The sequence below is a fragment of the Amblyomma mixtum genome, chromosome 9 (genome assembly GCF_055824585.1).
Source record: "Amblyomma mixtum isolate Tamu chromosome 9, ASM5582458v1, whole genome shotgun sequence".
In the NCBI taxonomy this organism is placed as follows: Eukaryota; Metazoa; Arthropoda; class Arachnida; order Ixodida; family Ixodidae; genus Amblyomma; species Amblyomma mixtum.
Window position 1 is genome coordinate 72,151,820 of NC_143020.1, and position 17,708 is coordinate 72,169,527.

A 17,708-nucleotide genomic window follows, 5' to 3' on the forward strand; every position below is an offset into this window, starting at 1 on the left:
TGGCTTCGTTATAAACGGGCTAGACTGTACTAGTAATTTCAGGGCAGCTAACGCTAGGTCACTGAACACGTTTAGTAAAAATAGCAGTTAATAACTAACCTTTTGACAGCCGTAGTTCGTTCTTGTAATATGTTAAACCAAGTAAAGTGTGTGTAAGTGCGAATAGGGAGAATGAGACTGATGCAAAGGAGTCGGAGAGTAAATATTATCGATATGCAGGTTTTGCTCCACTTTGTACAAGGGCAACAGTGTACAAACATATAGCCAGTACGGTGACGATGTCGAGGGTAATTATGAAATTTTTTTTTATAAAATTGGGTTTTCAGGAAAGTAAACGACGCAGTAACTGTCTCTTGTCGGTGGACACTCGAACCGCGCCGTAAGGGAAGAAATCAAGGAGGGACTGAGAGAAGAAAGGAAGCAAGAGGTGCCGTAGTGGAGTGCTCTGGAATATTTTCGACCACCTGGGGATCTTTAACGAGCACTGACATCGTACAGCACACGGGCGCCTTTTGCGTTTCGCCTTCATAGAAACACGGCCGCCACAGTTGGGTTCGAACCCGGGTGCTATGGTTCAATAGACGGGCGCCTTAACCTCTGAGCCACCGCGGCTTATCAAAATGGTCTTCGTCTTTGTCGCCTTCGGTGAGCTGACTAGCACTAATGCTGTTGCGCTCTCTCGGACGGACCTGTTAGCTAGAACTGACAAAGAATCCTTTGTTTTGTAAAAGCAGCAAAAAGGAGGTAGCATCGCGAAGTTAAAGCACGTCTTTTTTTTTTATTTCACAGGAAGTGCTACAGACGCCGTACATTGCAGAAATTATATAAACTGCGCGGCGAATCTCATGCACTCCGTACGAAATCATTACTCCTCTCATAGCACCACCTCGAGCCCGGCCGTTCTGAAGATGCTAGAACGCGGCAGCAGGAAGTGTCTATTTTTTTTTCTAATTGCTTTTAAGCCGCTGCGGTGGTTCAGTGGTTATGGCGCTAGGCTGGACTGCTTAAGGACTGCTTCACACAAATCGTGTCCAATATTGATGCCTCTAACCAGGAACTAAAAAAAGTTTTGGCCGCAAAGTGTGATCCACTTAATCTTCCCGAAAGCATAAAGAGATTACAGAAAACCTTGGAGCATAAAAAAACTGCCACTAGCAGCGAAGCAGTTTGAGTTGCTGCGCAAGCAAAGAACGATTTTACTCCGAATATGGACCACGTCAAAAACGTTCTGCGAATCATTCAACTAAGCAAGGCATTGTGCGTGTTTTCTGTGCGGAATTTTTAAGTCCTTTCACGAGTCCGCGATGAAGAGAGGCGGGGCTCGGTATGAGAGCGGACTGGTCTACTTATTGAATTAGAAATATTATAGCGTAAACAAAGACACGGACAAAAAAAGAGAGGAAACACACACACAAGCGCTAACTGTCAACTGAATTTATTCGGTGAAAGCCACACCTTTTATAGGCCGAAGGATCGTGAAAAAAAAATGAAAAAAAAACAAAGGTAGAGTCAGAGCCATCAAATCGCGAGCGCATGCGCGGGTAGACAAGGGCATCACACTTCGGTTTATCTTCCATCTAAGTAGCTGCATTAAAATAGTCAATCTCAGCCTGGAACAGAGATAAAGAAGGTTCGCTGATGCACTCGCTGCCAAGTTTCTGTATGTGGTAGGCTTCTAGGCTTATCCGTGCTCTCCTGTCTTTACTTTTGCCAAGAACCTTTGTCTCCTCAAACCACATCAGATGTTCCAGAGCTTTAATTATCAGATAAGCCGGCTTGTGGCTGCAGGGTTTCCCTGGTCGGTTCTGACAGCAGTCTCTGAGGCCATCCTTCAGAAGTTCAAACGTGGAACGAGACAAAAAACTGCTGATGCTCTTCAAAAAGCCCCTAGGCCAGAAGCTGTGCCCTACCTCCACAAAATCTCGCACAACCTCAAAAAAGTTGCTGGCAGGCATGGAGTACCAGTTTTGTTCTCGGCTCCCAACAAGTTGGGAAAGCTCTGTCCGCGCATTTGCAGTGCAAAAAAGCGCGAGTGCCTGAAAAAGCATCAGAAGCCGTTTGTAAGGTGTTCCACTGGAGTGGTTTATTCCATTCCCCTGTCTTGTGGAAAGTTTTATGTAGGCCAAACTGGACGTTGTGTCAACGACCGTCTTGGGGGACACGCCCTAAATTTAGAAAATAAAAGCGATAAATACAAGCATCTTGTTGCACATGTAAGTAAGTGTGGAGCATGTGTGGCCCGGTTTGAGGAGACAAAGGTTCTTGGCAAAAGTAAAGACAGGACAGCACGGATAAGCCTAGAAGCCTACCACATACAGAAACTTGGCAGCGAGTGCATCAGCGAACCTTCTTTATCTCTGTTCCAGGCTGAGATTTACTATTTTAATGCAGCTACTTAGATGGAAGATAAACCGAAGTGTGATGCCCTTGTCTACCCGCGCATGCGCTCGCGATTTGATGGCTCTGACTCAACCTTTGTTTTTTTTCATTTTTTTTTCACGATCCTTCGGCCTATAAAAGGTGTGGCTTTCACCGAATAAATTCAGTTGACAGTTAGCGCTTGTGTGTGTGTTTCCTCTCTTTTTTTTTTGTCCGTGTCTTTGTTTGCGCTATAATATTTCTAATTCAATATGAACTACCAACTCGCCCAACAGGAAGTTTTAATGGTCTACTTACGCGGTTACAACTTGTCACCGGGAGTCTGGCTCATGAGCGACGGCGATTCTGTAAATCTTTACGCAAGGATCCGCCTTTACAAGGGCAACATGGATGACGTTCTTAGTGGCCATTCCAGCACAAAGCAAAAACCTGGCGCGATGCATCCTACAAAAAGTGCGGGTCGCGTGTTCGAAGTCACAGGGCCACCTCTTATTGCGTGCTTTCAAAGACCAACAGTATGCAGTAGCGTTGCCGGTTACATTACTCAAGAGTCACTCGATGTGGAGGGTCTGATCGCAGACCGGTACGTGGAAAATGAGCAGCTGCTTGTAATGTTTGATCTCCTTGAATGATCGGCGCCTGAGTGCCATACTTGTTTGCATTTTGAAGTGATGGGAGCTGCGGTGGTTTTCTGGGGGTATATTGCATCATTGGCCGAATTTGCTGTACTGTACGTCGGTTGCTTTTATGATATTTCCCCCTACAATAATGACCCAGTGAGAGCGCTGAAGGATAAATAAATATAAATCAACTTGTCATCAGCAGCGCCTGTCGATTCAGTGTCATTGTTACATGTGCAACATCCTTGGATAAAAATTTAGTATATTGAAATATTATAAGGTATTGTCATGGGAATATTTAAGGTAATGGTCTGTTCACCTCATATGTATGAAAATCTTTCTTTTAGAGTGCTTCCATCGATCGCATCAAGCAGTTAAGACTGCCGTAGAAAACCAAAGGGGAACAGTTTTACAGCACCAAAAAGGTTAATAGCAAAGAAATGCAAACCTGCCGCCGGGAGATCCGCGGCTATTGATTGTTGTTGCGAAATCTTTGAATATATGAAAAATGGCGCTCATTAGCCAGTTCCCGTTCAAAATGATTTTGTGCAGAATTGTTGGGTGTAACACTGCCATAATTTTAAAAGGCTATCTGAATATATTTTGCATTAACTTTCCTGTTCCTGGAAGTGGTGTGTTGTTAAGTTTTGAATAAAAGGCTGTTTATGTCATAATAATAATATTTTTCCTTGATAACTAATGTATTGTCAAGAATAAAGTGTCCACTTAGGCACCAGCGTAGCCATATTCCTGGCGCTCCGATCACCGCTATCTTTCTGCAACCGTTGTCGGGCAGCCCAAATGAGCCAAGCTCATGGACAGCGCAAGGGTCGAGGACGAGAAAGAAGAAGAGGGCAGCCACAGCGCTTCTTATCTTCTTCTCGTCCTTGTCCCTTGCACTGTGCATAAACATGATGCACCAAGTAGGCCGCGCATCAACTCTTGCAAACCAAGCCGCCTGATGATCTTCTGGCCATCGGAACGTAGACTGCACAGTTAGGAAATCGCACACTGCGCTGTTTCTATGCCAGCGCAGTAGTCATACAACACAAAAACTGAATAAAGGAGTTGGGTACTCACAATCCGCTTTGTACATTTAGCGACACGCTACATCATCGTCAGCATCATCGTAACTATGTACGTTGGAGGCTTTAGAACTGACTTTCAATTAGCCCTGAATTAGCCCTGCTCTGCACAGGCTGGAACCTCTTCTACTTGCAAACTTCTTAATATGATCTCCAGAACTGACTCTGCCGCCCAGTTACGCTAAATATAGGTGCCTGATGAGGAACGGAACGAAGATGAACGATAACACACGGTAGTACCAGATTGCACGTTGAAGGTACGAGGCGTCAGGCTACGTGCGGGCCGTAGCTGATGACAAAACGTAGACGCAACAAACAACAGACGTGAAGATAACGTGTAAGCAAACGTTCTGGCTAAGTAGCGAAGAAACAATGTAGCTTGAAACGCTACCGATTTCCTCCGTCCGTCATTTTTCCCAGTACAGCGCTCTGGTATTTATGTCGAAGCTCTCCCTGAATCGCTACTGTAGTTTCAGTGAATTTTAGATTGAGAGAGAGAGAAGAAGCAATGCATGCATCATCTGCCTGCATTATCTGTGTTCGTTTTTCAGTGGCATGCAGGAGATCGAAACATACTTTTAAAAACAACAAAAAAGGATTTATTAACAACTACACTAAGAAAGGAAACCCTGGCCGCCGAGGGTCGAAACCGAGTGGCTCGCTTCTCCGGGATCGTTGAGTGTCTACCGCCCACCTGAACGAAGTAATCGTCCCCTGCGCGCGCCCACCCTCACATACAAATCAAAACGTCGCACAGCGATACCGCTTTCCCTCGGCGAGGGGGGGGGGGGGGAGGGGGGAGTATGGCCGCTTGCCAACTTTTCTCGGAACGAGCCGAGGGGTCCTTCACTCGGAAACAATGGGAGGCTATTTGCGTTGTGCAGTGACGATATGGTGGGAGGTAAAAAGGGGGGAGGGGAGTAGGAGTCAATGTCATGGAATCTTTCACATGAAATCTTAACGAAGCTTTCAGTCTGCGAGGCAACGATTCCGAAAAAAACACTTGAAGGTGTTGGCAGGTGCAACTGGAGGGATTACCTGCTCCCAGGTCGCTACGCGCCCCGCCATGGGAAGACAGAGAGACGGCGGTTATCTAAGCGATTGTCGCCTTGGCGACGGGCGAAAAAGGCGTGCGGTAAGTTAGCCCTTTCAAGGGGCGTATGCTGCAGTTCCTGCGGATCGAAGTGCAGCGATCGTGCGTGCCAGAAGATGCCTGCTGAAAGCATGCAGTACACGTTGGTCGGATTTTCCGCTGAGCTGGACTGGAGGCCCCTGCACTTCCTCAGGCCTCTTCCACAGAACAGAGTTTGTGGTGCTTGCGGATTGGTGCGCCCCAAGACGGCGTTGCTTCCATGCTCCCACACGCTGTGCGACTCGTGCTACGGGCAGTGCGCTGAAGAAGGCATACACGTCTGTCCGCTGGACGGCTACGAGTGCCAAGACGAAGACATCGACTGGAGGGAGTTCCGCGCAGAAGAGCTCCTGAGAGAATCTTTATTGAGCGATATTATAGCGGTGTCATTTTTCGGGAGTTCTATTAATGTCAAAGCATTCCTAGCCTATGTCGGCGGGTTCGTAGCAGCAAAACGTGTCCGCGAAACGTGTCCGCGAAACGTGTCCGCAAGACGTGTCCGCGGCAGTTGTGACGTTCTCAGAAGAGGTAGCATCAAACTAGTGGTTGTAATGGAAAGAGGAAGATGTGATGATGTTGCGCAAAAAAAGATGTCAATAGCATGAATAGTTGAATAAATGAATTTAGTCAATAATTATTTTATTAGGTAATAAATTAGTGCCAGAAATGCCGAAACAACGCCGAAATAGTGCGGACGTCGATATAGTGAGTGGACAGGAAAACAGCCGCGGACGGAAGTATAGCGCCAAAGTGGGCGAAGGAGTGAAAATAAAGGTTGAAATATATTGAAATGTATTTGATCAGCGATAATTATTGAAAAAAGTTAAGTTGACATAGATTAATTGGTTAATTATCAGCAAAACCAATGGACAGTTGAATACGCTGGACGGGTATATAAGTGGACGCGATAGCAACCACGGCGGCAAATTTGAAAAACCAAAATGGTTGAATGCGATAAAAGAAGGTATAATCAGAGTAAATAAATTTATATTTAATTAAAGCTTAGGATAATTACGCTAATAAAGAAGTTAAATTGAGAAACAAAGAAAATTATGGAGGCAAACAGAGGCGACGAGTGCCGAGGAGGCCTCAGTGCTTTCGCATCCATGAATGCGGGTCCCCGCAGTTATCTCTAATTGTGCATGCGAGGCGCACACGGGCTGCCTGAGCAAAACGTCTGGCCATTTATGCGGGAGGTATATGACTGCCAATGAGTACAGCCTTTGTCGAAAAACTTGGAACACGCTTAACCTCCGTCTCAGGGCTGCCTTCGCGCTGATTACAACATTAGCCAGGTCTCAAGTAAAAAGTCCCCTAAAGTAGCAATGCCGTTCAATCTTAGCGCCAGATTTATCGCGAAATAGATCAGATGCGATATTAAGACCACAGCTTTTATTAATGAAAAATAAATAAGAGTACTCTGAATCAAGACAACAAACAGAATCAAGAGCTCGGCAATCGGCCCTTTTCTTTGTCTTCAAGCCACGTGTAGATTGTAAATAAATAAATTATAGAAAGTTAAGTGCGCGTGCACATAACTTGTCTACAAGAGATATTGTTCTTGAATTAATGTTTAGGGGAATCCCCCAAGTTCGAGTAAATCTGTAATAAGGCAGCATCCACCCAAGCACAGCCAGCGGCTACGTTAGCATACACCCCCGTTTCTTCTCCTTCACCAATCCTTCTCTGAACGCATACGCTTTGCACTATCGTCTTCTCCCTTGGCCGACGGCGGTATCGGCATGCTGAAGGCATAAAATAGAAGCCATGTCACATTGCGCTGCACAAGTGTTGTGCTTTTCGTGTTGTAGCGTTACGTAGCGCTCTGCCATGCATATTGCTGCACCCATGGCTGCACCTCCGCGCATGGTTTCGGGTGCCACCATGCGCACACATCGACCATCACGACAGCAAAGCTTGGAAATATTCGGTCGTCCTGATGCTTGCTTGCCATTATCTATTCAGTCACGAAAATATGGGTATTAAATGCGCTAAGTTTGGTATTTACTCATGCTATACCCTGTAGACAAATGCGGAATTTCGTTGTGAACCAAAGAAGGATTTCGTTGGGGCCAGGAATTCTGCTATCCCCGGGTCTTCACCGAAGATTCGATCTAATTCTATCGGGTTTAAATAATGACATTTTCTTTCTGGCTCCGCAAAAATTCTGCGGGATACATTTTCTTTGCCCCAATCCAGCACTATTAATGTCATGTCTAAAGTTAGAATGAGACAGAATTGACCGACGATATCACAGCTTGAAAGAAAGAAGAAAGTGTAACAGATTAACTATTAGTTTTCTTTACTGTCGCGATCGGCATACACGTCCGAAACCATGGTAAAACTGCATTCTGCACCACCAAACGACAGAGGTTCGCTTTTTTCGTCCATCGCAGCCATCGCTGTTATCTCACTCCCACCTCATGCGCGCCTTATCATCGCAGGTGATGTGCTGGAACGAAGCAGCTGGCTGCGAGTGTGTGGCTCCTGCTTCGCGGATCGCCCAACATTTCCAGCGCGATTGTGGACACCACACTGTTCACTGTCCCAAGTGCTCTGCCGCCGTTCCCTGTTGCAGTGTGATCCCGCACCTGAAAAACTGCTATTGCAAGTCGGCAAAGCCTGCTACATCAGACGGCGAAGGACGTTCATATTCCTGGAACGCCGCTGCTTTTGAATGTTCTCTGAAGGAAACATTTGAAAAACAGGCGGGGGAAGTGAAGGAGTTTCTCGGGCAGATAGTGTCTCACATTAGTGCACACGGTGACAGGCTGAACGAGATCTCCCATGCGATAAACAACGCTAGAGAAAATCAGCAACACGAAGCTAAGACAGAAGTTAGGAAACTCCTTGAGTTCCGCACAAATCATGTCTAAAATGGACGCATCTATCGAGGAACTGAAATCGGTCTTGGCCTTGAGGTCTGATACAACGAACGTTTCTGAAAGTGTAAGCAGATTAGAGAAAACGCTGAAGGATGAAATCGGCAATGCCGCGAGCCAAACTCAAAAAAAGTTTTCAGAGAACGCTAATATTGAACTTAGCTTGGAGATACTGGAGCATGTGAAAAACATTGTGCGAAACACCGGACTAAGCAAGGCGGTCTGTGTGTTTATTGTAAAGGATGTCAAGTCGCTCCAGGAGACGGCGTTGAAGGTAGGCTTGGCTCAGTATGAGAGCGGCCTCGTCTGCCTGCGCGGCTACAACTTGTCGCCAGGAGTTTCTCTCCACAAATACGGTGAATCTGTAAAACTGTACATGCAGTTTCGCCTGTGTAAGGGCAACATGGACGACCTTGTGCAATGGCCATTTGATCACAAGATCAAGTTTTCCGTGGTGCATCCCATAAAACGCAGCACAGATCGCGTGCTTGAGGCGAATACAAATAATCCTCACCCCGCTCTTCAAAAGCCAACAGCATGCTGTAACACTTTTTCGTGGTGGGCAAATGCGCTGTCGCTCAAAGTCGAAGAGCTCATCAACGACGGCTACGTGGAAAATAATCAATTGCATGTAATGTTCGAGATCCTTCCATGATCAGTACCAGACTACAAGACTTTTTTTATAGTGGGGCGGAAGGCGCTTCTAGTAAGCACCAGCACTGGAATCAGCCTTCTTGTTGACAGTGCCCAAATATTTCGCGGGCTCTTTGGAGATCGTTACGCTAAATTTACCCCTGCTTATAAGGCATCTAGCACCGATGTGTGACTAAAGAAAGATAGTTGGGGTTCAATGTGGCTTGAACCTACCTAGTTATACGAGCGAAAGCTCTGTTATGCGTGGTCTCCACCGTCTCAAATCAAATATCAAGGTCAAGGTGAGGGGCCCAATGGTCAGTCATTGATCACGTGGTCACAATGTCATAGCTTGGGCCATACGAATACGCAGTTAAGTTCAGTTTGACCTTGTGAGGCATCGACGGTCATTGTCTATGGGGTTCCCAATGTCTCAAATGAAATGTCAAAATCAAGGTCAAGGTGAAGTACATAGTCATATGATCACATGGTCACACTACCATAGTAAAATATGTTGCGGGGCTAGCTGATGATGCATTTTATTCTCTCGAAATTTGAACAGCGCTACATTTTCAGACGTATATACAGATAGACATGACAGGACTGGCGCAGACTCCAGCTATGGAATCAGCGCCCGTCCTGTCATGTCTATCTGTGTATTCGTCTGAAAATATAGCGCTGTTTAAATTTTAAGAAAATAAAAAAACACTACCATAGCTCCGGCGATACCACCACGCAGTTGAGTTAGTTTTGACCTTGTGAGGCACTGAAGGTCATTGTCTGATCCACATCTAAATCTGAACTTGTACCCCGAGGAGTAGAGCTCGCGCTCTAAAGTCATTCATTGTGAAATTTTCAGAATTGTGGGCCAGTACTTCAACAATAAAAGTATTTACACAGAAGCTTTTGTAGCTGTTTCTTTGTCCCTCTGTGAGATAGCCGCCGGTTTTTTTTTTTTTTCTGCAACCGCTGGACATGAGTTCAAGCAAAGCAAGTCGGCAGCTGCTCTTCTAACCATTGGAATTGTGAGCCCAATGGGAGTTCATCCCACTCAACGAAGGTTCAGCCGTAACGCGTTATTCACACGGCGAGCAAACTAATTAATATACTTCGCCAGAATCGGCTTTTCGCTTTACTATATAGTCCGATACACCTCGAGAATGAAGCGACATTCATCCTTCGAAGGACCCCCTTCAACCAATAGCGATGACCTATTACCATGATGTCAAGGACGACCTCCTCACCTATGAAGAGAGTTTGGAGCACGGCTCCAAACGCTCTTCTGCCACTGTTTACTTCACTCACAATCTCTTCCTCCTCGCTACCAATATCTTCATTGTGTAGCCTGGCTTGGTGCCTTTGTCGACATCCACCCCTTTAACGGCGACACGTGGACAGTAGTTGCAAAACGAGTGCCCGACCAGCTGTCTGACTGGTCGAACTCTGTCACTCGGCAAGTGCCGGTGGGCAGAACCCCAGTAACCACCGAAGGTCCCCTGTACTTTGCCTGGGCTTTTGCGGATTTTGCAGTCTGTTCAGGTGCCCTAGTCGTGAAAACAATGTCGCCCACATTGTAGAGGCTCGCAAGGTATAGTGTCGGCGATCGTAAAGTGCCTTAATTTGAAGGCGAAAGCCTTTTATGTTCTCAAGCCGCCGCGGTGGCTATATGTTTATGGCTCTCGGCAGGTGACCCGAAGGACGCGGGTTCGATCCCGGCTGCTGGCGGTCGAATTTCGATGGAGGCGAAATTCTAAAGGCCCGTGTACTGTGCGATGTCAGTGAACGGTAAAGAACACAAGCTAGTCGAAAATATCCGGAGCCCTTCATTACGACGTCCCTGATAGCCTGAGCCGCTTTGAGACGTTAAACCCCATGGACGAAACCAAACTTTTATGGCTCCTGACTCGCCAGCGTGTCCGTCCGTGCGTCCCCGGCACCTGCCAATCATCTGTATGATATTAAGAATGGTTAATTGTTGTTTGAAAACTCAGTAATAATAGTTAATGGTGTAGTAGTAGATGCATGAGCAGTAGGTAATAATAATTAATTAATTAGTAATTGTTATTTAATTGGTTTGTGATAATTGGTTGAATAGTTCATGGCAATTAGTTACTTAGTTAATGGAATCCAGTAAACGTGCAAACCCACTCAACGCGCGCACTGCAGATGCGCAGATGCTGTCAAAAGCCGTCGCCTCTGTGCACTTCAGATCCTCAAAGTGCTCCCCTGAATTTTTTTCTTCTTTGCGGCAATAATGCTCTCTCGAACACGGGTTCGCAACTCATCGGAGTCTTGCCTGTGGGCGTCGTCCGTGCTGACTATTCTTTTAAGGGTGATGGAGTGGATTTCTGGCTGGTATCCATAGAGCATTTCGAACGGAGTTTTTGCACAAGTTCTCGTCAAAAGCTTTCCCCATTGGTTTTCAATGGCAGTCTTAACTGATCGATGCGATCGATGGAAACACTTCAAAAGAAAGATTTTGCTAAATAGCAGAAGAATGGACTATTGCCAACAATATTTGCATAAAATCTCTTACAATTCTCCGGTTTTTAAAGTTTTTGTTCGAGAATGTTGGACATGTTTGTTAAACATTGCTGCTAGTCACCTGAAACACCCCGTATAACCTGCGGCACTATATCTTCAGATGTACGCGAAAGGTCATTTGGGCACGTGATATTTTTTCCCCGTACACTCTCCGCCAGTCTAGATGAGAGGGAGCAGATCCAGTCGCGGTTATCGCCTAGGCGACCGCCGCGAGAAAGATAGATAGCGCTTTACGGGGGAGGAAAAAGCAGTTCATCAATCACTCTGCACATCGAGCACAAGGGAGTAACGATGCCTTCCTCAACTGGGCAGCAGTACACGCTGGTCGGGTTCTCGCCAGAACTGGACTGGAGGCCCCTGACCTTCCTGAAGCCTATCCCGGTGAACCGGGTATGCAGCGCCTGCGGACTGGTTCGCAAGACAACTGCTCTGCTGCCCTGCATGCACGTGCTGTGCGAGTGTTGCTACGAGCAGCAAGACCCGGATGGTGTGTCGCACGTGTGTCCGCTCGACGGCAACGGATACGAGAAGGGTGACGTCGATCTCAAAGACTTCCCTGATGAGGAGCTACTGAGAAGAGAGGTGGGTGAGAGCGAAAAAGTAATCCAAAAAAATGCGCTCGGATTGCCCAGTTTTAGTGCGCGTGCTATTATACTGAGGTAGTAGATGTTTTGTTAAACATATAATGAAAAGAAGGAAAGGACTTTTGCTAGCCCGGCATCTGCCATCGCTATGAGGGAAGCCCCTGAGCTGGAGCAGCGGAAATAAGAGGATAGCAGGCAGGGTGTCTAAATGAAATGAAAGATGGTTTGGTTTGGTTTGTTGGGGTTTAACGTCCCAAACCAACTGAGGCTATGAGGGATGCCGTAGTGAAGGGCTCCGGAAATTTCGACCACCTGGGGTTCTTTAACGTGCGCTGACATCGCACTGCACACGGGCCTCTAGAATTTCACCTCCATCGAAATTCGGCCGCCGCGGCCGGGATCGAACCCGCGTCTTTCGGGTCACCATCCGAGTGCCGTAGCCACTGACCCACCGCGGCGGGCGAAATGAAAGAGATGAGGGGACAGTTTGAGAGAGAGGTACACTATATGACACTTATAGTGTACATTCTCCGCATTTCGCCGTAACGTGTTTGCCTGTTAGAAATTAAAAATTGGTTTTGAGAAAAGGCAGTGACGTCTCACATATCTCGGTGGACACCCGAACCACGCTGCGAAGAAATGGATAAAGGAGGGCGTATAAGAAGAAAAAGGTGCCGTAGTGGAGGGCTCCGGAATAATTTCGACCACCTGGGGATCTTTAACGTGCACTGACATCGCACAGCACACGGGCGCCTCTTGTGTTTCGCCTCCATCGAAATGCGGCCGCCGCGGTCGGGTTCGGACAAAGCCGGATTTGTGGCAGGTTGCTTACCTGCCCACCGTGTCAGGCGGCAGCTCAATTAGTCTTGAGCGGCTGTTCGTGAAGAGCAACATTGATCGCAACCGAACCCAAGAAACCCAAGTCCCGTAGATGGCCCAGTGTCGCATCGCTTAAGCGCTGCACTACAGCGCCAGGAGTGGTAGGAGGATTCCCAGGGATCTATGAGCGGAGAGAATGACCAGTTCTGCATATACGGACATCAACCCATTATCGCTATCTGAACAACTGCCGCCCGGAACCGAAGGGAAAACCAAACTGCTAGCGTACCCAGTTCTCATTTATCTTAACGACGCAAATCGACCATCATAGTTTTCTTCTTTATTATCGTCATTTCCGCTTATGCCACACAAAACGGTCAAGCTTTTCCCAATTATTTTTGTGACCCAGGAGAGGCAGAGCGATTTGAAAGCGTCCGCAAATCAACAAGGCCGGCATACCAGCTTAAACACTTCAACTCCTAAGCGCCTTAACTTCCTTACGCGCTCTTCTAAATTCACAGGCTCCATATAGGTGCAGAAATTAACTCGTCGCTTTCTTCGCCGCTAGTTCAAAGGGTTGATGGTGTGAATAGAAAAGCTGTTCGGATAATCCAAAGAAAGGGAGATTATAGATCTAGACATCTTGATCTCCTGCACAATCTGTCCCTGTGCCACTCTCTCCAATCTCCTATTCAGTGTCGAGCACGCGATCACGATATCGAGCGGCTCCAGAAGTTATCTGAGCCGCACTGCAAAGCCCTGAGGCTAAGCTCCTGGCCTTAGAATTTATGATGAAGGCTGCACTGATTTCGGCTATCGCAGAGACACTATATTTAATGTTTATACCTTAGTATGTGCGGAATCATTTTTGCTATGAGACGATAGAGTGGGTTTAAAGAAGTCTAATAAGCTGTGAAGCAATGTGGCCTGGAAGTTCGAGGTATGATTCCATACATGCGTATATATTTTATCCGCTGTGCGGGTCAATTCTTTGCCGGTCCTGTGATATAGTTTCCGTTGAAATTATTTTCCACGATAAAAAATCTCCGACACTATCCCTTTCGTATTGCACTTTCTAACATCCTAAAAATTTTCGAGTCTCTCCTTTTCCTTGCTTGCACCTGGTGTTCAGGCTATTAAGTTTGACCGTCTTTTATTTCCAAATACGGCGGTGCGAACGCAATATACTTTATATGCACTGATGGTGTTCCATCCCATCTACTGTCTATCTTGCAATGCACTTTGTGTTTTTTTAAGAGGCTTTTTAGAGCGCAGCTCTTAAGCGTGGCCCGCATGGAGCGTTTTTCCGGGCGATTCGTCGGCGTCGACGGCACCGGAGCGTTTTTTTGCCGCCGGAGAGGACGTTTTTGCCAAATCGTCGGGTTCTGTCGAAACAGATAAAAACGTCGACGCCGCGCCGACGCCGGGAGAGGGCAGCGACAGAAGGCCAATGAGCGCCGGAACGGGCGTCACGTGACTCTGGGCGGAGCCACGCCGGCCGAGAGAGACGCGCTTGCGAGCTCTCTCTGGCACTGTAGCTTGACCACCAAAACTGCGTCGTGCTTCCCGGAAAGCATAGTTATTATCCGGAAAGACGGGCGTTTGACACACCGAGGGTACCGAGTTCTAGTTCACTATAGTACCGAGGCTTGGGCTTCGGGTTTCTCGGCCGAAACGGCCGAGCAGCGCGTTGTCTCTCGGAGGAGTCGCTTTTAGCTGGCCGCGCCGTCCATAAGGAACACGCGTAAACGGTAGCGCCATCTAGTGACAAGACGCCAAAGCACATAAACGCTGTGTTGAAGAAATTTTTTATTCGTAATTACTGATAACTACGATGGGTGCATTGCGAGCCTTTTTTCGTTCCAAGTAGAAAAACTGCTAATAGATGAAAATGTAGCAAGTGACTAAAAGCTAGACAACTGCTTCACCAGGTGTCGTTCTTGCGAGGTAAACACAGTTAGGCCTAAGAGCTTGAAAATCGCGAAATTATCTGAAAAACACAGGCTAGTTATCGCTTATACCTCTACGCGTGGGCGAGCTGTGCGAAGTAAAAGCGAACCGCTACCATCTGAGCGAGCTATCACGTCGAAGAATCCAGCGGTGACATGTATTTATTCCGAAGTGGGCGAGCAGGGCGCAGCCATCTTGTCAACGTCGCCCGTAGCGCGCGCCGCTCGGCTGCTGACCATGCGGGAGTGAATTCGTCGACGCCGGCGCGGGCGTTGGGCGCGCGACGCGATTTCGCGGGTAAAAAACGCTCCATGCGGGCCAGGCTTTATGCACCCGTTCGTGCGTCGAGCCGCGTCGCCGTCGGTGTAGCCAAGCGCAAGGGGAGCAGGGTGAGGGGAAGAGTGCAAGCGCGCTCCTCTCGAGTCCGGTTGTGCCTAGTGAACGGAAGTACCGCCGATCGCTCATAGATGGCGCCGGAGTGGTGCACGCCGCGCGCCGTCCACGCAATGCCTTCTCGCATCGCCCCACGCTCTGCTCCGTTGGCGGGCGGTGCTGGGAAATGTGCTGCGCGCGATACATTGTCCTTGTCGGCCACACCACTCACAACGTTGTCTTCGTAGTATAAACGGCCTGCTTATGAACCATACATTGGTAAAGCAGGGCGAACATATGTCCGTTCATTTCTCCGAGCATAAAGCCACTTTCTTGACAATCAAAGACTGGCAGAGGAGTGTTACTTGAAGAAAGAGTGTCCGTGGAAAATAAAGAGTGCTTTGCAACTGTACATACATAGACATATCTCTCAAATTCTTTGCGTCAATATATCGCAAAATTAAAACACACACACAGCTGGGCTCAAACTTCGCGTTAGGGACCATAATAATCGTAATTAAAATTGTTGTTCCTTTTTTAAAAACTTGCAGTACCTTTTTACATTATCCCTTCTCCCGTCTAAATCTTTTTGTAAGCCATGAGGGTATATTAAATAACTTAATTTCTCAAAGCACTTCGCGTTCACTGTTTCCCAGGTTCCGATGCGGCGAAAGGCACGGCGGAATGCCGACGTGTCGCCATATCAGGCTTAGTAAAACTTCACAGAGCCGAGCGTTTTGTTCACCCCGTACAAGTGCACAAGCGAGCAGCACGTGCTATCGCACTTGTAATGCTTTCTTATCATGCCTATCTAAACATCACACTATGAATTTTATCTGCAGCGCTTTCATAAGTATGTACTCCAGAATGTGCCAGCGTCGCCATTGCTATCAGCGGCAGGGCGTTATCTTTTTCCATGGACAATAGCGCACTTTATCCAACTTGTTGGAACGCGCATAGACCATAAGCGAAGAGCGAAGCTGCCTTGATCGATCTAGTCTGTCAAGCCACAGTTTCTGTTCTATCCTTATATCTATAGTTTGCCGAAGGATTAGGTAAGTTATTTGCGATCTCGGTCATTGTTTAAAAACTAATTTGTTTTGTGTTGCTATACATACCGGGGAGGCTTCGCAAAACACATTGAATATCGACCACAAATGAAAAGCGCATATGTCACAAAAGATTCTCAGCTTTTACCGGTTTATTTCTAAAACAACTTAAAGGCAAAACCTAAAGATCTGACAGTCCTATTCCGCTCCTGATCGAGCGGTTTTGTCGAATTGCAGCGTGAATCAATGTGCCGAGAGGAGGTGTTCAGTAACTACCTCGGCATGCAAAGGCTTCTTTAATAGTGATAACTCTTCTCGCTTTTCAGGTCAAGTGCTGGAACCAAGGAAGTGGCTGCCAGTATTCCACGTCAGCTTCAGGAATCGTCCATCATTATCTGCGGGAATGTGAACACCACTCTGTTTTATGTGCCAAGTGCTCGGCCAGTGTGCTCTGCAGAGACGTGTGCGCGCATTTCAGGTCAGCCTGTTGCGACACTTCTAAGCCTCTCTCATCCGAATGCGAAGCTCCTCCGAGTCAAGTCGAAGAGACAGCGTTTTTGGCTTCTTTCAAAACCGCCTTTGCAAAGCAGGCGGATGCAATCACAGCGTGTTTGAGGCCGATGGCTCTCGATATAAGCGCTCAAGGGGACAGGTTAAGCGAAATATCTCACAGCATGAACGCACTCAAACAGACACTGAGACAAGAACTAGCGGTTTCAACGAGAGAAATTCACGACAGCTTGACGAAAAGCGTACTTGAATTGGGAGCGTCTAACGATGGGCTCAGAGAATGTTTTGCCACAAGCAAAGACACAATTAACACTTTCTCGACGACTATTGAACGTTTAGAAAAAACTCTGAATGATAAATTCAGCGGAACCAGAGACGACTTTTCACAGATTGCAGGTGCCATAGAAGAGGTCAAACTACAAATGAATGAAAGCGTGCAAAAGACGTTGACCATCGTCCTCCGACAGAGGGAGCTACAAGTCCACCAGTGCAAGTTTGTTGTGAATGGATTGAAATCGCTTCAGCAGACTGCGACGCAGAAAACCTGGGCTGTCTATGACAGCGAGCAGGTGTACATTAGAGGCTACTGCATATCTCCGGGAGTGTACCTTCTAAAAGACGGCGAATCTGTGATACTGCGGGGGAGATACACCCTGCACAAAGGCGACTTGGACGACTTTGTTCCTTGGCCGTTCGTGCATAAGAAGAGGCTGAGCGTCGTTGACCCGAAAGGAGGCGCAGAGCGTGTGCTGGAAGTCAAACCAAGTCGGTGCAGCGAAGTTAATCAAAAGCCAACAATGTCGAGTAACCGAGCTGGTTATTGTTACAACCCGTCTTTGAACCTCAAAAATCTCATCAAAGACGGATTCGTAGAAAATGACCAGATTCAGATTAGGTGGGAGCTCCTGCCTTGAATGGTACTTCAGCACGGACTGTGGAAGCCACTAGGGACTTCACACCTCTGACCAGTCACACTCGACGACAGATATTTGTTAATTGCTTGGGTGGTGGAAGGGAATAATTCAGAACTGAGGACTGTACCGAGGCATATGTAACTCACTGTGGTTTATTAAAAAATTGCACCAGCTCAACTCTTCCTATCCGAGTGCTTATGTAGCGAAAGCTACACAAGCATGATTAAAAACGGTG

General features: G+C 47.2%; 1 protein-coding gene and 1 pseudogene across 1 annotated transcript; both read left to right on the plus strand.

Moving 5' to 3' along the window:
- The first annotated feature begins 5,231 nt into the window (after positions 1 to 5,231).
- Positions 5,232 to 9,340, plus strand: LOC149329666 (uncharacterized; annotated as a pseudogene).
- A 2,226-nt stretch (positions 9,341 to 11,566) lies between these two features.
- On the plus strand, positions 11,567 to 17,507 carry LOC149329667 (TNF receptor-associated factor 6-like). The gene is made up of 2 exons (XM_089559282.1): positions 11,567 to 11,857; positions 16,376 to 17,507. Exons 1-2 carry the CDS (start codon positions 11,567 to 11,569, stop codon positions 17,471 to 17,473), a joined length of 1,389 nt encoding a protein of 462 aa, XP_089415408.1. The 3' UTR covers positions 17,474 to 17,507.
- Positions 17,508 to 17,708: the final 201 nt, after the last annotated feature.

Coding starts and splice junctions, on each gene's coding strand:
- LOC149329667 (XM_089559282.1), top strand. CDS start 11,567: ATGCCTTCCTCAACTGGGCAGCAGTACACGCTGGTCGGGTTCTCGCCA. Junction 11,858..16,375: donor AGGAGCTACTGAGAAGAGAG/GTGGGTGAGAGC, acceptor CTCGCTTTTCAG/GTCAAGTGCTGGAACCAAGG.